This window comes from Marmota flaviventris, chromosome 8, assembly GCF_047511675.1.
Source record: "Marmota flaviventris isolate mMarFla1 chromosome 8, mMarFla1.hap1, whole genome shotgun sequence".
In the NCBI taxonomy this organism is placed as follows: Eukaryota; Metazoa; Chordata; class Mammalia; order Rodentia; family Sciuridae; genus Marmota; species Marmota flaviventris.
Window position 1 is genome coordinate 54482684 of NC_092505.1, and position 25054 is coordinate 54507737.

The window sequence follows — 25054 nt, forward strand, 5'->3', positions numbered from 1 at the left end:
CAGTGATTTATAACCAACTTTACCAAACAGTGGAAAGGAAGCATTTCCTAGGAAGCTCCACTTTGATTTTAGTCAGGGTCATTTAATATTTATAATTTAAATTTAACCCAGTATGTGGTTTATTTGAAAATCAGCCCATGTTTCTAACTTTACTGGATACAACTATCTATTCACCTATATTTTTCAACACTTAAAAAAATATTGCCCTCAAATTCTTTGAGCAATTGTCCTTTTAGAATCTTAGCATTCTAATATTAGGAGATTTCTATCACATCTTTCATATTCGAGCCTTCTACTGAGAATTTCTCTTACTTGGTGAATTAGGTATTCTGCTCTAGGTAAAGTCAGACCACCCTCTTAGATAATGGAGAGGGCTTTTTTGAAGAAGACACATGGAACAGAATCTGAAGTCCAAGGAGAAACAAAGTTCTGCTTTACTTTTTTAAAAATTTTTTATATTTTTAGTTGTAGATGGACACACACCTTTATTTATTTGTTTATTTGTTTGTTTGTTTATTTAATGCGGTGCTGAGAATTGAACCCAGGGCCTCACACATGCAAGGCAAGTGCTCAACCACTGAGCCACAACCCCAGCCCAAGTTCTACTTTATTTTTAAAGCTGGGCTGGCACCTGTCAATCCACCAAACAGAGCTCTATATACCTCTTACCTACCCTGAGGGGAAATATTGGCTTTTATTCTCCCTTTACTTTCCCATGATAAAGTTGATGTAAGTACTTGGGAGAGCCATCAGGACCTGCCAAGGCAGACCTGGAATTGGCCTGGCCCAGCTGGGCTAGCTCTGTAGAACAACAGAAGTGAAGGGGTGCAGTAGAGACTTGAGCCTTTTTTAGGATTTTTTTTTTTAAGTTATAGATGGACACAATATTTTTATTTTATTTGTTTATTTTTATACGGTGCTGAGGATCGAACCCAATGCCTCACATGGTGGTGGCAAGCATTCCACCACTGAGTCACAACCCCAGCGCAAGGCTTGAGCCTTTTGGCACTTGTCCACTGCATCCTCTGGTAAATGTCCATTCCATCCTCTGGTAAAAGCGACCCATAGAAAAGCCTGGCACTTAGACTAGTCAGATTAGTGACACTCTTCACAAGATGGACATGAAGATGGCGAGCTAGGAGCCTGGCACAGGGAGGATGGGGTTCCTCTTTGAAAACATCAGACCAGATGATCTGAAAGATCCTTTCAAGTTTCACCATCTGAGAGTCCACACTACTGATCCACCTAGAAACATGTGCAGCCTAGCCTTTTCCCAGGCTGGGATAGCCAGGATTTATCTGCTTCTGGAAATAAACTGTATGCCTTACATCACTAAAGCAGGCAGCAGAATCAGACTTTTTAAACAGATCAGAAACCATTTAAAATTATTTTTTGTGCTGCTTTATACTTTTCTGTATTTTCCATATCGATCATGTACTATTTGATCATTGGAGGAAAAGTATACAAAGCAACAAACAAAGGGGAAAAATTTCTTTGGAAGGCAGGAAGAAATATGTGTATGTTGAACTGTGTGAGAATGGCTACAATTGAGGACTAAATTTAGTCTGAGCTTCCTGGAAACCAGGGCACAAAAGGAAGCTGGGTGGGGCATGCGATTGTTGTCAGATAAAGTAAGCATACAATTTAATCCATAGGCATAAGTGTTTGGGGGGTTGTAATTCTAAGAGGAATATTTACAAGGAATTGAGAATCATAATGGAAAATGCCTTCAATTGCCGTTTTGTGGAAATTGTGCTAATGTTCTTTAAAAGGTGATATTTTATATAGATTCTCAATAGGAGTGGAAAGTATTATAATGGATCTCAACTTATGAAAGTATTTCTGTGGGTAGCTGAGCTGATGTGGTCCAGGTAAATTGCATTGTGGTGATTTCACTTTGTAAAGGGAGAAAGTATAAATAACTTAGATGATTTTAGATTTAGCCTATCCTTCTCAAATATCAGCTGCTTCATCTATTCTTTTGCCAAGTTCTGGATAGCAGTCAAGGTAAGGTTGAACATTTTGATGCATACTTGTGATTGTGCGGTGCCTGGAGAGTGACCCATATACCTTTACCAGGCATTCTTTTCACCTTCTATTATAAAGACTAGGAACTTGGCTTGTGTCTGCTCCTGGTGGATGAATGGTCTTCCCATTTTAGTTGTTTTGTTTTTGTGGTAATGAGAATCAAACCCTGAATCTTGCAAATGTTAGGTAAGCATTCTACCACTGATCTACATCCACATCCCTAGTCTTCCCATTTTTAAAAAAATGTTTCTTTTTTTAATGTGTTCTTTTTAGATATATGTGACAGTAGAGTGTGTTTTGACGTAGTTTACACACATGGAGCATAACTTATTCTAATTAGGATCCCATTCTTATGGTCGTACACGATGTAGAGTTTCACTGGTCATGTATTCATGTATGAACATAGGAAAATTATGTCTGATTCATTGGTATTCCCATTTTTGAATGGGTGCTTTAGAGGCAGAAGTGAGCAAGGAAGGGAAATTTTTAAAAAATTAATAATACTGGCCTGTTGATTAGAAGTGTGGTAAATTTTCTCTTAGGTTATTTAGCTGGTGCTCATTTAGTAACATAATTAGCAATTGTAGACTAATTTGACCCCATATTTCCTCCTCTTTATTAAGAGGCACTAACTCTACAATTTTCAGACAAATTTCATTGCTTTACTGTGAGCATTAAATGTGACTAGTATATAAATACTTAGTACAATTCTTGACACATCATAACTCGTCAATTAATGATAACTTTTTGTAAGAATGATGTGATGAAGAAGCAATGAGCCCATAGTCAGGGAGAGCAGCCATTTTCCTTTTGTGACTCAGTATCTGTGACGTTAGTGATTATATTTCTGTGGCCATTTATTTGATGAACCACCAAAATTAATCACCTGTTTTAATGGAAACATCAAATGGAAGAAATAAGGCAATTTACTAGGAATAAAAGTGTTTTGGAAGTAATTCCTTGGAGATAATTATTTTGGGCCAGCATTTATTATGCTTTTCATTTTTCATACTAAAGTGCTTTTTGTTTTCAAGTAGGGTTAGTTTGGGGTAGGCCATGCCTACACTTTTCTGTTTGGATCTTTCTATTCCTTTGTTTCAGTTCCTAGTTTTATGGATAACCTGCATCTTCATTTTGACTTTATTAAGTCCAGTAACCAGAGCTGCATGCTGTGTTCTAGGTTTAGCTAGGTCTGTGGTTTTGTATGAGGATAAGAAGAACCTTTTGCTTCCTATGTTCTTTCTCTATAATTATATTTAAAATTTTATTTGTGCTTTTGGTCACAACTGCACACAAGTCTGATCTTTAAGAAACTGTTTATAATGACAACTTCTTTTCCCCCCTTTCTGGATCATAATTAATAGCTCAAAGCCTTTTGTTATATAGGTATAGAGTATATTAAGTACTTTTTGTTGTTTTTAGCTTAAAATGATTTAAAAGAAAAAAGGAGTCTGTTTTCTTCCCTGCCGTGTTTCTTCCTGCTCATGGGCTTTCTTGAACTTAGGAATGAGTATTTTGTTGTTGTTGTGGTGGTGGTGCTAGGAATGGAACTCAGGGCCTCATGCATACTAGGCAAGCACTACGCCACTGAGCTACATCCCTAGCCTTTTGGATTAGGGTATTAATATACCATTCTGGAGGTCAGTTCTCAAGATATCCTTTGAAAAATTATCTGTGAAAGGGAGTCACTAGCAAGCCAAGCAACCTATAATGTGGAGCAGACTGTACATTTTGACCAATGGCATGTAATTCAATTCTTGAGGTTCTTGACAATTATCCAGTGACCTCCATCCATGGATCAGAAAAACCGTTTCTCATATGCAGTTCTTGATCTCCTGGGGGACCTACTGGAGTAGCATGTTGGGTTAAGAGCTGGTCTCCAATGTTTAATGAGACTAAATAATTATAATAATGAAGGCCGTCTGATTTTGGGTGAAATTAAGTTAAATTCATGGGGTAATAATGAGTATCTCCTGATGTTGAGACCTTCTGTTACTTAATGAATCCATTTTGGTGGATAGTTATTTCAAAACAAAATTTATGGTGGCCCTGGGTTGGGGAAGAATAAAGAGCCCTTGACAATGACAAGGATGGGAATTACTGTCCTAGAGCAGTAGTGTCCTAGCTGTATTCTGCAGAACCTGAGGCCTCTTCAGTGGTGACCAGGGGGCTAGGCTTGGCACCATGTGACTTTTATTCATTTTTTAATTTATAATAATACTTGAATAAAAAGATATGTAGTTAAAATAAAATAAAACAAGATGAAAGCCTTAACACAATAGCCTGTCCTGTTTAAGCAATATTATGAAATTCAGTAGTACTAATTTTATCATCTTCTATAAAAACCAAAAAAGCAAATAATGTATCTGTTATGATTCTCCTATCTTCCTTTTAGCTTGCACAGAAAGCTTTGCATTGTGCTGCATGAAGAACATCACTGCTTCTCCACTAAGCTACATGAGAATCAGAACTAGTGAGGAGGGGTGAAGGTGTATGTTCTAGTTGTACATGTGTGTAAACATACACAATTGTCTGTATCTACATCAGGTCCAATAGTGTTGAGATTTATATACAAAAATATAATAAACATTATTTTTTACTTAGATAGTGCCAGATTTTCTTGAGTCCTTGAGTAGTTTTGAAACATATTTTCTTCTGTTTTAGCTTCTGGGAGTATAAAGGAACTGAACAACTCTACTGCTCTCCAAAGTCCACTGGTCAACCAGACAAAGAGTACACATGTTGCCACCACATTCACTGACAGTGTCTCAAGGATTCTCAGGTCTTTGACTGTCAGTCTGGGACCTATAAACAAGACAGAGAGTTTCCCTAAGGACTCCAAAATTGCCACAACTTCAGTTTCAGTCCCTTCCTCACCCTCTACAGTAGAATCAAGAAGTAATAGTAGAGTAACCAAGAATCCAGGAGATGGAGAATTCATTGAGCCATCTACAGAAAATGAATTTGGTGTTACATCTTTACATTGGCAAAATGATTCCACAAGTAAGTATTCTATCTTTACTTGATCTGTAAGGATATTTCTAAATAACGAGTAAGTATTCTATCTTTACTTGATCTGTAAGGATATTTCTAAATAGCGGATCTCTTTAAGAACATTTGTAGCCTCTGAAAAATTATGTACTCTTTGATGACACCAGCTCCTTCATTAGTATATCACATTATTGCATTTTGATTTTCATTCTTATGAAAACATTGTGAAGTTAGTTGGACAGGTGCCATCCCTCCTGCTTTTTTTATAGGTGAAGAGGAGGTATAAGTAATGCATGCATTGGTTCACTCAGCAGAGTTGAGACCAGAGCCTTAGGGCTGTCACTTGATTCTATCTTGTTTTTAACCCTACAGCATTGTCTTCAAAATGAGAGCTGACCTAATCCTTACAACTAGCTTCAGTGCTTTTATGATCAGATCTTTACAAATAAATGTACAGAATAAATATAATTCTCAAGTTCTTGGTTTGGTTTATTCCCTATAGTTAATTTTTTTAAAACTACTTCAGGATTAGGATAATCTTTATTAATATTACAACTGTTTTAGAAAAGTGCTGTATGTGCTATATTTATGCACATCATATTTGTTGGATATAATGCCGTACTCATTTCCTCAAACTACTTTTCAAGGGACAGAGAATAAAATACTCAAGTATAAATTACTTTGCTATTTGCACATGCTGTTTAAAAGTCCTCTGTTCAAAAAACTTTTATTTTTTGGTATTGCTATCTTGTCGACACCAAGAGTTTGGAAATAATGATTTAGAATATGATAATATATGTCACATACAATAAATATTAAATAAGATTTCTGTGGAAAAGGATATCTTAAAGAAGACTCACTTCTTAGTTGTTGGAGGATCTTTTTCATACCCATATAATGGCATTTTTATTTATATACTATCTCACAGCCTTTAGAGGACATCAGCTTGCCAGCAGCTCTCAAGTGAAAAATGGAAGTTTCAGGCTTCAGACCGAGACTGTGTCTAGGTCAGTTCCCTCCATTAGACATGAAGAGAGCACAGCACACTGGTCCTTGACCAACAGCAAGACATTTGCAGATGTGACAGGAATCTCTGCTTCACATCCTGAAGTTTTGAACTCTTCAGTTTTGACCCAAGCTTCAGATTCTGCTCAACAGTCCAGAAGAGGCACCACAGTGTCAGATGAGAGAAGTTACTCAGAGTCTTCGTTTATATCTTCCTCAGAAAGCCTAGATTCTTCCACGCTACATGGAGAAAATTCAAGTAAGTTTTCATTTCACAGGATGGTACCACATGGAAGGTGAGAGACTTACAATGCTTATTGATCGTCTGTGGCATATTAAGCCATCTATTAAGGAAATAGCTCCTGAGGTCCTTCTAGTATCATTACTCTCAGGCCATTCTTATAGCTGATTGACAGATGTACATGTATATCCTATCATATTCCATATCTTCTCACATACAACTCAAGGTCTCTCTATACTCCTTTTCTTTGTTGCCCACCCTGTATCCCCATACCTGCCTCAATCATAGAGCTACTGAAAGGTGAAAATATCACCTTCTCATGAATTGTTGTTCACTCCAGGTTATTCATAGCATTCATTGAAAAATACTCTCTCCCCTCCTCTTTTTTAAAACAGATTTGAGATATAATTCACATTCCATACAGTGTGCCTGTTTAAAGTGTACAGTTGATTTTTAGTATATTTACAAAAATTGTGCAATCACCACTACTATCTAATTCCAGAACATTTATATCACCCCCCCCCCAAAAAAAACTCCACACTTATCAGCAGTCACTTCCCATTTTACCCTTCTTCCAGTTCCTGGCAACCACTTAATTTTCTTTCTGTCTCTGTGGATTTGCCTGTTTTAGACATTTCCTGTAAATGGAATCATATAATATATAATCTTTTGTTTTTCACTTAATGTAATGCAATGTTTTCAAGATTCATCCATATTCCGGCATATATTAGTGTTTCATTTCTTTTTATGACAATATTCTATACTATAGGGATACACTGTATTTTATCTTTTCATCAATTGGTATATCATTCCCACCTTTTAGCCTTTTTTTTTTTTTAATTTTTTTTGTAGTTGTAGATGTACAGCATGCCTTTGTTTACTTTTATGTGGTGGGGAGGATGGAACCCAGTGCCTTACACATGCTAGGCAAGCGCTCTGCCACTGAGCTATAGCTCCAGCCCCTACCTTTTAGCTTTTATGAAGAATGCTGTTGTCAACATTCCAAGTACAAGCTTTATGTGGACATGTACCCTTTTGGAACTGCCACATTTTTATAGCAGCGCCATTTTTAAGCTTCTGAGGGATTGCCAAGCTATTTTCCAAAGTAGTACACCATTTTATATTCCTTCCAGCAATGTCAAGAGTCCCAGTGTCTCCATATCTTCACCAACACTTGTTATTATCCATCTTTTTTGATTATATCCATGTTGTCAGTTTGAAGGGTATTTCATTATAGTTTTCTTCTGCATTTCCCAGCCGACTGACGATGTCAAACATCTTTTCACATGCTTGTTGGCCAGTTGTTTTATCTTCCTTGAAAATGTCTATTCAGATATTCTGATCATTTTGAAACTGGCTTGTCTTACTCTAGAGTGTAAGAAGTCTTTGCATATTCTGGATACTAGTTCCTTATCAGATGTATGATTGACAGGCATTGTCTCCTCTTCTGTGTGTTACCTTTTTACTTTCAGCCCGGGAACACAGCGTGGCGCGGGCCTACAGTTCCGCTGCAGAGGGGAGCACTTCCGGGGCTCACTCCCGCAGCGGGCACACTTGGGCTGCTCTCACGGGAAGTGGGGAGCGCACTCTGCGGTCACTCAGCTTCGCCCCTGCCGGCGCCACCTCTGCGGAAGTGGGAAGTTCAGAGGGCGCCACTCAACGCGGGAATGTGACAGAGCAGGCGGGCCTGCTCTCAAGGTCGCCGGCCTCTGAGCCTACACTCGGAGGTGGTGTGTCTTCCCCAGCAACGATTCTCTCCACAGCCCCTCAGCCCATCTGGCACTTTACTCAGTTCTAGGATGATTAAGTTGGCTGGCAACCCAGAGAATATCCTACAAGCTCTTTATGTAAATAGAACTTTTTGGGTTCTCCCACCTCAGGAAGACACCCCTCATCCCCTCACACACTTGATGAGGCATATGGGGTGACGTCTGCTGGGAGGCTTAAAATAAAAGACCAGTCACTTTGTGGCTAAGATCAGTCTCCTGGGAAAGAAATATCTCATTATACAGAATGGAAAGTTGGGAGGGTTTTCTTTTTTCCATTTAAGCATAACAATGATTCTATTTGGAATCTTGAGAGCTTTTCACATACCAATTTGCTTTTATCAAAGAAAAGGCATGTGGAAGGAATTTGGAACTATTCCCTATTTTTAGGCCCCTGCCATTTCTCTTGTATTACCATGTTCATTGCTGCCACCATGGCCTTCATGGGAGGTAAATCTACCCCGCAGACAGTGACTGTTATAGCCTTCTCATGTTGCCGTCCAGTGTGTTCACCAATGAAAACCCCCTCTCCAAGGAAAGTATTTTACTCACTTGAGTTCAAGGATACTGAAAAATCTGGATTTTGGTGCATGTTTCAGAGATTGCTTGTTTGTTAACTTGACCTAACTTTGGCTTTTCCCTTTGCAGTTACTGGACTTAGCTATGGTCAAGTGAGTGGCACAGATACTGAACAAAGGACTTCTAGTGACCACACAGACCACACCTATGTTTCATCTACTTTCACCAAAGGAGAACGGGCATTACTGTCCATTACAGATAATGGTTCATCCTCCGACATCAGTGAGAGCTCAACCTCTTATATTAAGATCTCAGACTCTCCATATTCAGACTATTCTTCCTCTTCTCATCCTCACTCTGAAAGAAGAAACATCTCATCCTATGATGGGGAATATGTCCAGCCATCCACTGAGTCACTGGCTCTGCATACATCCAGCCTTCCATCCTACACCTCTACCATTAATATACCAAAAACTTCAGTTTTTGTGGATGCCAGGACTGGGTCTGTTGGTGACTCATCTTCTGCTCTGGGCCCCCATTTGCCTCTACCCTCAGTGTCACAATCCCACCAGTTATTCTCATCAAGTTTACCATCAACCAAGTCCTCTACTCATCAGCTGAAGTCTACCTCTGAGACATCTACACCTTTGTCTTCCTCACCATCACCTTTACCAGTGTCCTTGACAGCTTCTTCTCCTGCCCCACTTTCTGTCTCACAAAGAGACTTACCACATTCATCCACCCCAGTCCTGCCCAGGGCAAGAGAGATGCCTAAGACTTCAGTTCAGACATCAACAATGGCATCATCCATGATAATTCTCCATAGTAGTAACACAGCAGATCCCAAGAATCAGACCATCCCACAACAAAAGAAAATCATTACAGAAGCAAAGTCACCAAGCCTGATGTCTCTGCCCACAGTATACACCAAAGTTGTAACAGTGAGTGCTCCTTCAGGGGACCCTTTGCCCCCAGCCTTAACTGAGTCCTTCACTAAGCCAGCCCTTCCAGCCATGAGCACTAGCTTAACCCAAATGTCTCCAACTTTGACAGCTACCACTCTGAAGACCTCTCACTCTTCTGTGACCATTCCCAGCACCTTGTCAAGTACAGAAGTTCTGATTACTGACCCCATATCTGGACACACTACAGCTGGAAAACAGCTCTTCCCAACCAGTCCTGAAATTCTGGTGCCACAAATCTCAACAGAAGGTGCCATTACCACAGAAAAGAACCATGTGCATATCGATGCTACCACCCACTTAATCTCTCTGACCAGTGTACCAACATCAACAAAAGAATTGACCACAAGGCTTGGTATCACAGAAGAGTACAGCTCAGCTTCACATTTCCTCAGAACTTCTCCTCCTTCCCAAACCACAGATGTTTCTACAGCTGAAGTGTTAACTCCTAAACCTACCACCTTTGCTACTCAGAGTAGCACACAGTCCCCAATGGCATTGTCACCTCCAACATCAGGTACAATGCATCTTTCAAACACATATCAACTGCTAGACCCTGTGCAACACTGTAAACTGCATGAGGCTCAGGATTTAAGTGAATGTGTAGAAATGGCTAGTATTTGAAATAATCTCAGTTTTGTGACCAATACTTCCTGTTGAAAACAAAGCATAAAATAAGGTCATGGTGGACTCTCATTTTCTTATTTTCCCCAAGTTAGGTGATACTTCCTGAAGAGAAGAGGACATATTGGTTGTATGTGACATCAGTATAGTGCAGTTGAAGCTTTTAATGCCCTGTAATTAATTGCAATAGTTTTTCAAGCATGCCCTTAACTTCTTGTATTAGAACCAGGCAAGGTGTAGATTTGGACGGTAGAGAAACTGAAGAAGCTTTAGGTAGCCTGTGTGAAACAGGGAGTGAGTCAGTGCATGCACTCAGATCAGAGCCCAAAGCTTCTGAGTCAGTCATCTGGCTCTCCAATCACCAGGAGGCATCTAAGGGTCAGAGGGCTTCTCTTGGTCCAGAAAAACTCATGCTACTTTGTCTCTCTAAGATTATTTTGCTAGTTGATGAACAGCAGTAGAGGGACATATAAATAAAAAAGATAATGAACTTTTTCCCACAGTGACTGCATCATCAGGGATTTTTTACATTGTATGTATGGTTATCTTTAAATCATGTTGAAGTTGATGGTACAGAAAAAAATAAAGTCATCCAAATGATTCTTTGTCACTTAAGGGAAAGTAGAAGGAAGTAGTATAGATACGTATTGTTGGATATCATGTTCTGAATTGTAGTTTTTGTATGTGTAGATCCACAAAGAGAAAATTGCTGTGGAGGAAGGCACAAGATGGAGACTAATTCTTTAAGGAAAAAGAAAAGAAAGGAAATGCTTTGTATTAACTGGAGCATGGAACTCAGTGATATAGGAATGATATAGTGATATAGGTGGTCAGCCTATATCAGACAGGGGTGTCTCCTGCTATCAGCCACAATCAACCCTAGGGTAGAGGTCATAAACCACCCTCACTACCAGCCTTATGGTGTTCCCTGTGTAATTTGGGTACCTCTGGAAGATGAGAGATGGTTCTTTTGGCCTTGCTTTAAAACATATTGTCTTTATTTCCAAAGGCCAAATGTGTATTTCAATACTAAATGTACCATAATTCACAAGGCTCCTTAAAGTAAATTATGGCCATTGTAATTATTGTAGACAAGTCTTAGGGACATTCTCACTGGCTGTTAAGAAATTTTTTCTGTACCATTGTGTTCATGGGTATTGGTTATACAGGTACACTACTTGAATAGATGATTTACAATGAAGAGTAAGATTAAGAATATCATCTTTAGGTTTAGCCTGTTCATTTTCTTTTGGCGAACTCTTGACTACTGCCCTCTTTTTTGCATTCTCCCACTAATTTCCTCCTTGCAGATGACACATTTACGTTGTAGGTTTCAACTTTTCTAGGTTTATGTCAAAACCTTTATGAAGCAGATGTTACATAACTGGATTGTGACACTTCCAGTTATATAGAGCAAAACAGAGTTGTGGTCATTGCCTTTGGGGGATATAAGTCTGTGTGTCATAAGGGCCCCCATGAATTCAGCTGAGGCCCATTTTTTGCTTTATTTAAAGAGAGAGGTCATTGTAATGCTCAACTCTGATCATTTTCTGAATGATATACAATATGTGGAGTTCCAGTTATATTTGGAGATATTGGGATAAAGGTTGCTATGTCCAGGAGAAAAGGCAAGGCACCCATACACACAGAGTAAGTCTTGCATCAGGGAGGATGAATTGATCAGAGATTCTTTCCCCCCTCTTAATGTGTGTTTTAAATTGGCATTGATTCAAGTAGAATTTTCTAAGTATCACAAAAGTAATACAATCATCAGTCCTGAACTGAGGGACTGAATAAGCAACATTTGATTTGCATCAGTTCTTGAATTCAGGAATCCAATTGTCTTATGTATGGACACAAACTATTACTAGTACCCAGTCCCACTGCCAATCTTCTACACCTCTTGGGACCTCATTCTATTTTAGTAGTATGTCTTTTCAGGGCAAGTAAATAGAAATAAGCAAGGATCAAATATTAGCTGAGAGAATTAAATATTTACCTAGGGTTGTCTTTGCATTGCCATTGTGATTAACTGTGTTATTCTTGGATGGGTTTTTAGTCAACAGCTGTGCCGTGAACCCTTGTCTTCATGATGGCAAATGCATTGTGGACCTCACCAGCAATGGCTATCGATGTGTGTGTTCACCTTCCTGGCAAGGGGATAACTGCAGTGTGGGTAAGAGAAAAAATAATATCCAGTATCTGCAGTATCACATTTGGTTATTCAATAAATGCCTTTTTCATCCAAAATGTAGAAGAATAAGATCTTTTAATTAATACCCTGCTTACTTGAGAGTTAGCATGTTTGTGTGTTATCTGCAGAGTAACATGAAATACCATAGTGTAGTGCTGACAAACTTCCTGGTTTGGTTCTCCTCACGTTCCTGCCACACTAGACCACCTATTGCTCCCTAAAGACACCTGCATTTTCCTGCCTCTGGCATTCACAGTACTGCTGCCTCAATATAAAATTATCCTACCCAAATTTGTTTTTTAAAAGTTCTTCCAGTCTTAATCTGGATGTTATTTGAAATAGTCTTAATTCTTTCCTCCATCAAAATTTGTTACTTTCTCTGTACTTCAGATCATATCTTGTATTTATAATTAGTTGTTTATTGACTGCCTCTGCCTTCAATAGGTGGTCAGCCTCTTGAGAACAGGGATGTTTCCTACTCATCTTTGGGGCCCCATTGTATCTAATAAGTGCAATGGTCCTTAGTAAGTATTTACTGTACTGGGGTATGATTTTGCTGTCTGCCACAGACTCAATATGGTCTTTCCACCCCCCTCCTTTGCAGATGTGAATGAATGCCTGTCAAACCCCTGCCCACCTCTGGCCACGTGTAATAATACTCAGGGATCTTTTACCTGCAAATGCCCAGTTGGGTACCAGTTGGAAAAAGGAATATGTAATTTGGGTAAGAGAGTTTATCTTAGAATTTATTCTGTCTCACAATATATTTTATAAAACATCATTTACTGTTTTTCTTCCTAATCAAAATTAATATTTCTCCATGATATAAACTTAAGGAATGTAAAATGAAATGGAAGACATTGCCTATTGTTATTTGCTTTACCATTCTACCCTGCAGTTAGGGAAAAAAACTTTTAGAAGTATTCTGATTACATCAGTTAAAAAAACAAAAACATTTTAGAGGGAGAAAAAAATAAAATCCTGATTGTCCTACCACATTCACATGTTTTTTATTTTAAAAAATGATCTTCATGTCTTATCTACAGATAGATATGTTTTGACAAAGCTGCTACTGTAACTGTATCACACTATTTATCATATTTTGATCCCTAGTTTGATAGATTCATGAAGCTGGTTGATATTAATACAATCTCCATTTTACATGTTAAAAAGCAGAAAAACAAACCAAATGAAAACAAAGGCCCTGACAAGGTTCTAAGTGGCCAAGCTTATGAAATCAGTTGATGAGATACCTGGTTTCCAGCCCACAGTACTTTCTATTACACAACAATGTATTGATTGTAAGAACTGTCTTGCATGCAAGGTATAACCCTTATTAGGATGCTGAGTTTAATACCTAACTTGCTGAAGAATGAACACTAGAGTTTCTAAGCTGGATAAGGAAACTGACAGGTAAAATGACTCATTTTTGAATCATCTTAAATTGTGAAGTGTGATGCTTAAAACACAAAAAGTGCTCAGTAAATGTTTTTGAGAGAGTAAATATCTGTTTCTTTTGAAAATATTATCTTCAAGGATTTCTATTACCTATAGGCAGAAGGAACTTTTTTTTTTTTAAGAGAGAGAGGAGAGAGAGAGAGAGAGACAGAGAGAATTTTAATATTTATTTTTTAGTTTTCGGCGGACACAACATCTTTGTTTGTATGTGGTGCTGAGGATCGAACCCGGGCCACACGCATGCCAGGGGAGCATGCTACCGCTCGAGCCACATCCCCAGCCCCAGAAGGAACTTTTAAAGAAAGTTGGTATTCTATTAGAACAAAAGTAGAATTTTGAAAGATGTTTGAAATATAACAGTTAAGCATTGTTTTAAGAAGAAGAATCTAGGGCTGGAGCACTTACCTAGCATGTGTGAGGCACTGGGTTTGATTCTCAGCACCACATACAAATAAATAAAATAAAGGTCCATCAACAATAAAAAATATTTTTAAAAACAAAGAAGAATCTAGAAATATAGACATTAGTTGTTATTCTAATAATTTATTTGCATTTGGGTAACTTGTTCCATTTTGCCATACCATATAAGAAATTAGCCAAGAGTTTTCATTTTAAGAACAAAGAAGATGAAAATGATTTTAGTTTAAAGCATTGTGAGAAGTACACTTGTCCAGAAATCAAATTCCTGGTAGTTATAGGGCCACCACCTATAGCACATGACCCTGTAAAATCAGATTATAATCTGCTCTGCTTCCCACTGAGGGTATTGTGAAGGTCAAATAAAAGAATATTTTTTTGTGCAAGCTTTAAAAGAATTGTCCTGATGGGAAATATTATTTAACATTAGTCTTCAAACTGTTAGATCAGATTGAAAGCTATGAAAACAGAGTACTCTGATTACAAAGCAATACTTATGGATCTTTCCAAAACAATAATTAGATAATATATATCCTGAGGGTGCAGAGGATATAGTGGGGAAAGAAGAACTTTGAAGATGGACACACATGAATATGATGCTAATTTTGGCCCTTAGGAGCTGGATGATCTTTCTTTGGAAGTTACCTGACTTCTGGAAACCTCTTTTATCAATGATAAAACAGATATTTCCTCTGAACAAGTTAAATTTAAATTTGAAGAAAAATTTGTCTTAAAGTTAAATGATAAAACTATAGGTATGACGTGTAAATGTCTTTTAGAAAAATCCCTGGAAAGAAATAGGATTTGATTCATCTTCTTATTCACACTGAAAGCAGGGGCCACATTGACTGTCATAATTCAGAAAACTTCTAGTACCTAACATTTAGCTATATGTATTTCTGAACAGAGAGTCTGGGTGAGAGGTGAGAGGTAAAGATGAAGGAGTAGAAAGATTGTTCTGGAAGCTTGTATACAGAGTCCCACAGGTAGCACAGATCAGGAGAACAGTTCTATTGTGTTAACAATCATCTTTCCCTTTTTTCAAGTCATTTAGCTTCATTGTTCATAAACATCAGAGAAACATGCAAATTAGAGCATGGTGAAATGCTTTCATTTGGCCAAGAATGTTTTCAAAGAGCTCCCTGCTGCTCAGAAAGAGTCCTAAGCAGCTGGCTTCACTGAACTGTAGAACAAGCAAAAAGATGTTAAATAAGGATTATGGGCTTTAGACAGTTAAGTATAAGATGTTAAATGTTTTCCCTGGCTCATTTGTGGGTTTTTCTCTTAATTCACCATGCAAGTTTTCCATGAAAGAGCAGCTTCATGGGCTTCTCTGTTTTGGGTTATTATTATTATTTTTTCCTTTCCAGAGGGAAAGATAAGAATTTAATGTAATGGAAGATAAGAACCAGATATAAAGCAGCTTGTACTCATTTTTGGTTGTCTGCCCATTTGTAAGTCTCATTCCCCTCAGGCCCAATCAGCACAAATTGGTGTTAACTAATGTTATGTTATGAGTGAAATGGGCCTTGAAAATGGGGCTACTTTTTTCATTTCTGAACCCAACAGTGTCTTTAACATAGTTTTTGTTATATAATCTTGGAGTCCAGCAAGCCTCCTGGAATACATGCCTACTACAAATATTTGGCCCCCTGCTCTATAGCTCCTTGGTTGTCCTTAGAATATCAGATGCCTGAGGGTGCAGAGGATATAGTGGGGAAAGAAGAACTTTGAAGATGGACACACATGAATATAATGCTAATTTTGGCCCTTTGGAGCTGGATGATCTTTCTTTGGAAGTTACCTGACTTCTGGAAACCTCTTTTATCAATGATAAAACAGACATTTCCTCTGAACAAGAAGAATGGGGGTTGGATGAGAGTGGCTTTAATGAGAAGAAACCAAAGTACCCCCTTGAAGTCAATTGAAGTTAAATTGGTTAAAGAGCTTGGAGAACAAGAACTTTCCTTGATCTCATCTTATGAGGCTTGAAGAGCAATTTTAGGGTCTAGTACCATACTCTCTCCCTCCCTTCTATGATTATGTTGTTTAGACCAGCTTATTTTTCTTGGTCACAGCTTTATTGAGCATATATTATGTGGGAAGCCATCAGAGGAATATTAAGAAGGCTCCTTCTCTCAGCAGCACTTGTACATGTGTAAAAGGCTCCTTACAGTCACCCACTTAAAGGTTTACTTGGTCTAAGCCTCAGTTCAGCCCAGTAGATGTTCGCTTTGCTAGAGAGGAACTAGAGGCAAGAGTAGTTTCCATCCTCACAGAGAAAGAAATGCACACAGATTGTCCTGGGGTGAGGGTGGTGTAAAGGTGGTTACCCTAGAGATTTACAAACACAAAGCCTTGCATAGATTGATCTGTTATGTGGTCTAATAGGTAACATTTTTATTTGCAGTTAGAACCTTCGTGACAGAGTTTAAATTAAAGAAAACATTTCTTAATACTACCATGGAAAAACATTCAGACCTACATGAAGTTGAAAATGAGATCACCAAAACAGTAAGTTTCTTGAAAGGACTATTCATTGCAAATCCTTTGTTTTCTCCAACATATTTCATTGAGAATTGGGGACTGCCTGGGGTCACCTGTATTTCTCCCGGGCCTCTTCTTTTATATTGGGAAGGGAAACTTCATGGTAAAGCAGAAAGCGTCTTAGAAACAGAAGACAGGTGTTGAGAACTAGTGATGCCTGGTAGAAGTGTTTTTAAAAATGCATCTTCATGTGCAGTCCTTATCTGCCATAGTGTTTTTTTTCCATGTGCAAACTTAGTCATAGACAGAAGTGACAGCACCAAAGGGCTGTTGGTGAAGAGCCAAAACCCAGAAAATCCTTGTGCCTTATCTGCTATTTACATATGGTATGACTTTCCCTCCTATGTTTGAGAGTTTTTGGATAATGACACTTTTTCTACTCAAGGGAATGCCAAAGACCTATTAATCCTGGTTATCTAAGGCTTGAAAATTCACTGTATAGATATTTAGGGATCTTTGATTCTGCTTCTTTTCCTCTTTGCCTGCTTTTTATAAGGAAAAAATGAAGAAGAAAGAAGAGATGAAAATGAAACTCACAATATGTTTAGTTTTCAACTCCTACACAAGTCAAAGATCTGATGTTCAGAAAATTGAAATTTGCCATTATAATAGGTTAGAAATTAATTGATATCTAGTTTCATTTGTACTTGTTCTCCATGGGTGAGAGACAGTATATTAGCTAAGAATTATGTATCTATAGGACTATGGATTTTATTTGTATAAAATGCAGATTCCAATTCCATATCTTATCTATTGAGCATCTACTCCATAACAGGAGTAGATAAAATATGCCAGATACTTTATTCTTTTTAGAGGTATTGTCAAAACCTTTGAAGATAGAAAACTGGGAGGCTCTGGAAGTTAATGACATTGCCTGAGTTCACACAGAATAGGTATAAATTTGGGGAACAGTTCATGAGCTAATCTCACTACTGAGAGCAATTGCAAGTTCAGGAATCCCTAAGACCACCTTAATTTCAGTAATTTACTAGAAGCTATTATCCTCACTGTTGTGGTAAAGATTGCAGTGAAAGGTTGCACGTTAAAAACAGTCATGGGGCAGAGTCCACGAGGGCTCCAGATGCTATTTCTAGTTGTCCTGTCCCTATGGAGTCATGGGCAGTATATTGTCAATCAGGAAGCTCACCTGAGCCTAGTTATCTGCAGCCTTTATTTGGGCTGACCTCAGTCTCTGGCACCTCTAGAGGCTTAGCTAATACCATGTCACCTGAAGCCCTCATCATATATCATAGTGTTAGACTCCTTGATATGGCCAAGGACCCCCCGGTAAACAAAAACATTTTTATATTTTTTCTTCCTTTTTAAGTTGGTACATTATAGTTGTCCATAATAGTGGGATTTGTTGTCACATATTCGTACTTGCACACAATATAACGATACTATTTAGCCAGTATCACTCTCCAGAGACATTTATAGTAGACAGAACAGTCCAAGGGCTTAGAAATTATCTTGCAAAGGCATGGCCTCTTTGCTACACAGCCTGATTTTATGTCTGCTAACCCTATACCTTGTCACTCCATCACTGCTGCCTCCTGATTGTGCTATAGGTAGATATTTCCTTCTAAGGTAGTACAGGGGTTTAGAACCCTGTGTAGGAGTGTGGTTCTTTACATTACACAGAACTCAATGACTTATCTGCCCAGCATTGTAGTTTAATTTATTAGTGATGTGACACACCTGCCCCCAAGAAACAGTGAAGAATTAAACAGCAGCTGGGGAAGCCACTTGTTTGGTCTTTGCTAAGGTGCCATTCTGTCAAATAATACCTGGGAGAAAACTTAATAATAAAACAGAAATAACAAATCATTGCTATAAGACTATATAAAGAAATGTCAAGCAAAGGCAAAAGTCATTTGATAATACTCCAAACTTGACTCCATCTTCTTTTTTAAAAATATTTTTTTTACTTGTAGATGGACACAATACCTTTATTTTATTTGTTTATTTTTATGTGGTGTTGGGGATTGAACCCAGTGCCTCACGCATGCTAGGCAAGTGCTCTACCACTGAGCCACAACCCCAGCCCCTTGAGTCCATCATCTAACCAGTGAGATGGCTCTGAGACACTGGCTTGAAGACTGATGGCTACACATAGAGCAAGATATTGAGACCCTCTGCTCCATAAAAGGAATCTATAGCCCCTAATACAGAGGGCAGCAAGGAAGTATACACGATACTGATACTTTATGATGTAGAGAGATTTTCTATGCTCTGAGGGCACTAGGCAAACACAGGGAGAGTGGCTCTTAATTTGCTCTCAGCAAAAGAGCTCTTGACCCACATAATGTAATTTCCCATGGAGAGCCTTTTAAAAGAAGACCTATCTTTGAGTTAGGTCAACTCATTGTATATTAGGAGGGGTCTGATATAGGACCCATCAGACCTGGGGAAGCTGAAAGGAGCCTGTTCACTATGCAGAGTCCAAATAAACAGTTGCCTCTAAGTTTTTTGAAACCTTGGGTGTTAGAAGAAATCTGCTCCTTTGAAGATGTTTTGCATCCAAGGGTGCTGTTCTGAACATCATTTCCTGCCAAGATTTCCCCACTGATTTACTATTTGCCTCTCTCCCTTTGTACTTGGGGAACAACAGAAAAGCATTTAAGAGGGGAACAAATAAAGGACACCATTTCTGTGTAAAGCTGCCTGCTGATCACTTGATGGCTGGAAAATGCCTATTTTATCCTGAAAATAGGAAATTGGCTCTTGGTCCAAAGCTTTTGTCTAAATCACAGTTAATGACAAACTGTTCTTCTTTGCAGTTAAATGTGTGTTTTTCAACGTTACCTGGTTATATCCGATCCACAGTTCATGCATCTAGGTAAGAAACTGAATTATATTTGCTTATGATCCAGTCTGTGAAAAAAGGGAGGCTATTATAAGACGGGTGATGGCAACAAAACTGGACTCTATTTTGACCAAGCCCCTAGGTGACCCAAGACAAATGGGACTTTATGTTCTCCTGTTCCCTCACTGGAAAATGGCTATGATACCTACTTTCCAAAAGCCCTGGGGCCCACATATAATTTTAGGTCATTTTGGGTCAATTAAAGACTCAAAAACTGTGCCCACAGGGAATCCAGTGCAGTGGTGGTCTCACTGCAAACCACCTTTTCCCTGACTTCCAATGTGACGCTGTTTGACTTGGCCGACGGGATCCAGAAATGTGTCAACTCCTGCAGGTCCTCTGCTGAGGTTTGCCAGCTCTTGGGATCTCAGAGGCGGATCTTTAGAGGTAAGAGAAGTAGAGGTCCTCTAAGAGGACTCTGCCCATGTAGTCAGGCACAGACCTGAAGGTATTCTGGGTTCAAATCCCGAATAGGCGCACACTCACACACAGCCTGTGGGCACACAGCTTTGAGGGCACCTGGTCTTTGGCATGTGGCCCCTACTGTTTCTTCTGTACAATATTAGGGTGTGAGGAGAAGGAACATAGAAACTGATGTTACAAAGAAAAACTCTTTGTTCCCTGAGGAGACAGAAACTCACACATGAAGTATATGTGCTTGTCAGTGACCCCAAAACCTTCATAATGATAACTATAAAGTAAAAAAAGATGTGCATTATTACCTATGGGTGTGTGGGTTGTTTTTTTTAATAAATTATAAACATATAACAAGACTGGTAGGATGTAGGGCCAAATGCTCCCCATGGTACCAATAATGATGAGAGTTTTCCTTTTCTTGTTCTTGCTTTGTCTGTTTTACGAGAAGCTTCTGCAGTGCATATAGGGTAAGGCAAATGAAGAAAGAGTTTAGAGACAAGTTCAGAAGGCAAATTTGGGTCTTGAAGGGGGAGTTTTACCTCTGGGTTGGGAAATCTGTGTGGAATAAAAAGTGCTTCTTCGCCAAGGGGACTAGTCCCACTTGGCACATCATAAGTGATCAAAGTGGACTCTGGTTAGCTCATTTTACCACACAGCTTAGTCTGGCAAAGGATGTAGAATCTAGTCAAAATCTCTCCATCTGGTATCCAGATGTTGGACATAAATTGAAGGTATCAAATTTTGGCACTCTATCTGCTGGTCAATCTGGGACACTCCCAATGGGTCAGGGTTTTGTAACTGCTTTCCCATGTAGGCCTCTGTATTGTGGAGGTTGGGAGCTGAATAGTTATCCTTTTGTTCTGGGATAAGCACTGGAGGTTGGCCTATTTAAGGGCTAGTTAGTTATTAATTTGGAGTAGGGGAAAGGACTAAACTTTTTGGAGTCAAAGGGACTACCAACTACGGAGTTAGTTGAAAAGTTTATGCCCCATTATATAGTGCTGGAAATTTGGGACTTTGGTTTTACTTTTTTGTTTTTCATGCTAAAGATTCAAGGGTACCAATTTTTCCTTCCCAATGAGGTAGGTCCCTTTCATTTCACTAAATATTTTTGGAGAAACTTATATGTGTGGTCAGCATTGTACCATGTTACTATTTTTTCACCAGTAAATGCATTTGTGTCTTGCAAATCAGGTGGCCAGATATTTGAATTTCTAAGAGTTCACAGCAGCCCCACCTTCTCTCTGACCCCCATTCTGTAGACTGCTTGGATATGGCTTATGGGAGGGTGCCTGTCGTCCTTGCTTCTTTGCTGAGGCATTCATTCTGTATTTCTCCTTTCCCACTACTTGAGAACAAAGACAGTTATGCATATTGTCTGGAAGTGGGATCACTTCCCTGTTTTTTCCTCCAAGGACTTCTCCAGATTTTGCCAACAAACCCAACTTGGTCACTTGCTAACAGGAAAGTGCAGAAGAGGTGAACTTGACTACCAGGAGCTGTGCGATTCTGACATCTGGATGTTTCCAGCATGTGGGCAGCACTGTGTATTCTGGACATTCCCATTGGAAAAGAGGGTTTTCACCCTTTGATTCACAAAATGTCTACTTCCCTGCCTTTCAGAGAAATGCAGTTCTCATGATCTCCAGAGATTTAGAGACCTTGGAAATCCCCCATGGAATGTCTCAGTCGTAGATTTACTTTAAGTGTCCATTGTCTGTTTTAGCGGATGTTATACCCAGGAAAGACCATGGGAATTGTGAATGAAGAAAAATCACATCACCAGGCTTTCAGTGAAAATGAGACTATTTGTGGTTCTGTTGGATGGATTTATAATAGAATCTTTGAGAATTTTTAGGAAAGCAGTCTCCATTGCAGAGGCAGACTGCTTTCCCTCTTTCATATGAATCTGCTTCTGTGCAGGGAATGATGGCTTCAGCACTGGATCAGTGGGCAGGATGGAAGGAAAACATGACATTGGCTCCCAGAAAATATCTGATCAGGCCAGGCAATTCATGCTGGCTACTAGACAAGGCTACTACAGCCTGGACAAAACTGTCTAACCTGGAGATATTTCTTTTTATTAAGGCTATTGGATTGGCAAAGTATCCAAAGAATTCAGATAGTGGATTGTTGAAGTTTAGTACCTCATTGGTACCAGCTTTGCACTCTTTGCCTGATGAGATTTTCCATTTAAAATTTTTTCCATTAAATGCAAAAATTTTACAATAAACAAAGGAAATTCCATCACATTACAAACAGAGTTCTGATTTAGCATGCCAACTTCCACTGATAAAGGCAGGAAACTCAGCAATGAGAACTAAAGTTGTGTCTGAAACTTACCTCACTGTATCTAGGCTGTGCCCTAAGACTTACAAAATGGGTAGATGCTGGATGTCCTGTGTGGGTTGTTGAGCCCTAGTGTCAACTCCCATATCTAGAACCTGCCTGGCCAAGGGGCAGTTTTGCTATAATTAACAACTGGTATCTGGTTTCTGAATAAGTTGGGATCTTCTTTAAGGTAGAGGAGGGGAGAACATACCTGGAAAATTGGCAGACACTCCTCACAGCATATATACACATTGTCCTTCCCATTGCAGCTCTCTTCCCATTTGACCTTGTTCTTGCCTCCCAACAACAGCAAAAACACATATCTATCTTACCTGGCCCTGTACATTCACTATCCAATTGGTTTCATATTTTTGTCATACTGCTTCTGTACTCCCATTTACACATGCCTTTTTTGCTGGGCTTATCTTAGATGGTAAAATGCACCCTTATTGTGTCTGCTATATACAGCCTCATAGAGGACCATGGACCAATCAATAGTGAATGCCTTTTGATAGTAATGAAATGATTCTTTGTCATCCATGAAATGAATACGGCCTTAGAATAAATGTGGAAGCAGCCTGAAAGATGGGCTCCTTCCCTGCCTGCCCCTGCTTCTTTCAGCAAAGAGACTAATGGAATGACAGCACCTTTGGCATATATGTACCTAGCATTCTCTGCACAAGGATCCAAAGACCCCAGAAGTGAATAAGGCAGGCCCAAGAAACCATTGCTGTAGTAAAGGGAACAGCCAGATAAACATAATTGTGCTCTAGCCCTGGGCAAGCTGAGTTTTGTTTGTGCCTGTCTTTGTAGGTCTCTGTTGGTTAATTTACTTTCAGGGCAGCAAGCTACTCTATCATGAGGAATGTGCTGGGGCCTTCTAGGTCATACAGATAAACAGAATTGAGATACACTTAAGGCAGGTCTGACCAGCACTAGTTGTTTTTGGTCCAAGTCTCTAAGCTACCTAAGAGCGTGGTCACATTTCTGGGTTTATTCTAATCCTCCCACTGTCCCACTCTGTCCTTTAGTGTGAAGGACACCACAGTGGAATCACATTTGCAATAGGTGACAGAAGAGGGGCAGCACCCTATTTCTTTCCAGTTTGGTTTCTCTGTGTGGGTGTTCTCAGTGGGGAACACTTGTGACCATTTAGTAAATAGGTCTGGGACTGATACAGGGAAGGAACTGCAGAAGGCATTGCAGAGTGAACATCTAGAGGAATGTTACTCTATAGAGACTCTTTGGGAAATTCTCAGATTCTGTGAATAGCAAGTTCATGTATCTTACAGTTTGAAGTTTTGTTTTGTTTCACTGTCTTGTTTTTCTCATTCTAGCGGGCAGCTTGTGCAAACGGAAGAGTCCAGAATGTGACAAAGAGACCTCCATCTGTACTGATCTGGATGGTGTTGCACTATGCCAGTGCAAGTCAGGCTATTTTCAGTTCAACAAGATGGATCACTCCTGCCGAGGTAGCAACAGGTTTGCTGGTGTTTCTGGGGACAAGAAGATGCTTTTCTCTGCCCAGTACAGGAGCGCTCTCTCTCTTCCCCTCTCCCCCTCCCCCTCCCTTTCTCCCTCCTTCCCTTTCCCTCTGCTCTGGATGTGACTCCTCTTAACTGGGGGTGACTGTTTTTTGTTATTTTGCTCATAGCTGGATTGAATACTTTATCTCCTTGGAATAATAGCATTATTTCCCACTGGTGCACGTTGGTCTAGTCAATTGATTCAAAAGAAAAGAAAAAAGAATGGAATGCCTGTGATAGCAATGCCTTTACAATTTTTTTTCCCCCACTTAGAGGTAGTTAGAAAAATTATTGTTCTAATTTTTATTGGTTGCCTGCTAATCTCTTAAAGTGGAAATACAAGCATGGAGTCAGGTCTGTGTCTTTTAGGGACATTTGTGGCTCAGTAGACAGTGTACTCAACTAAGGCCCAAAAGACCTGAGTCAGCACCCTACTTGGCCTCACTGTTCGAGTTTCATCTTGGATAAGTCACTTCATTTCTCTGAACCTCAGTTTCCTCTCCCATGAAATGTGTGTAATGGTACTTCTTTAGATATTCTAGGAATTAAAGAAGGCAGTGTATATAGAGGTATTTTTTAGCTATCAGGATTCCCTCTTGTATTTTGCCCAAGTTGTTGTTGAATTTTTTAAAAATATTTTTTAGTTGTAATTAGACACAATACCTTTATTTTATTTATTTTTATGTGGTGCTGAGGATCAAACCCAGGGCCTTGCATGTACTAGGTGAGCACTCTACTGCTGAGCCACAACCCCAGCCCCTTGTTGTTGAATTAATGAGTTATAGTTTTAAAGGTTTTATGAAGTGTTTGAGAGCAAAAGTCTAATTCTACTAACCTTTTAGGTGAGGATTAAATTTATTCAGTTTAGAATAAAAACTGCTCAATGACTATAATCTAAGAATATTACTTTAAAATAAAATAAATTCATGTCCAGAGCACTGTATACCCTTACATAAAAGACTGTTATTAATTTGTGATCATTAGAAAAATTGCCAGTATAAAAGCTAGTTTTTCATGTAGTTCTAAATATTGCCTTCCATTAGAATGTGGATGGCATAGATTTCCTGTTCAGTCAGCACCTTGATGGTGACAGATATATTGGGATCTGAGTAAAAATCACATACTGGGGCAAGGTGAAATGCCCCTTATTTCTGTCAGGACT

At 39.0% G+C, this 25054-nt stretch overlaps 1 protein-coding gene across 2 annotated transcripts in view; it reads left to right on the top strand.

Annotated features, from left to right (window-relative positions):
* Positions 1-25054, top strand: part of Heg1 (heart development protein with EGF like domains 1) — a 75468-nt gene that overhangs the window by 26285 nt on the left and 24129 nt on the right. Inside the window, exons 4-13 of one of the 2 annotated variants that reach the window (XM_027935917.2) lie at positions 4693-5031; positions 5948-6283; positions 7738-7992; positions 8680-10029; positions 12196-12312; positions 12935-13054; positions 16616-16719; positions 19533-19591; positions 19845-20005; positions 23704-23838. In XM_027935917.2, the coding sequence (XP_027791718.2) occupies positions 4693-5031; positions 5948-6283; positions 7738-7992; positions 8680-10029; positions 12196-12312; positions 12935-13054; positions 16616-16719; positions 19533-19591; positions 19845-20005; positions 23704-23838 (2976 nt within the window). The remainder of the gene's footprint in view (positions 1-4692; positions 5032-5947; positions 6284-7737; positions 7993-8679; positions 10030-12195; positions 12313-12934; positions 13055-16615; positions 16720-19532; positions 19592-19844; positions 20006-23703; positions 23839-25054) is intronic. The other variant, XM_071615262.1, reaches the window with a different exon arrangement.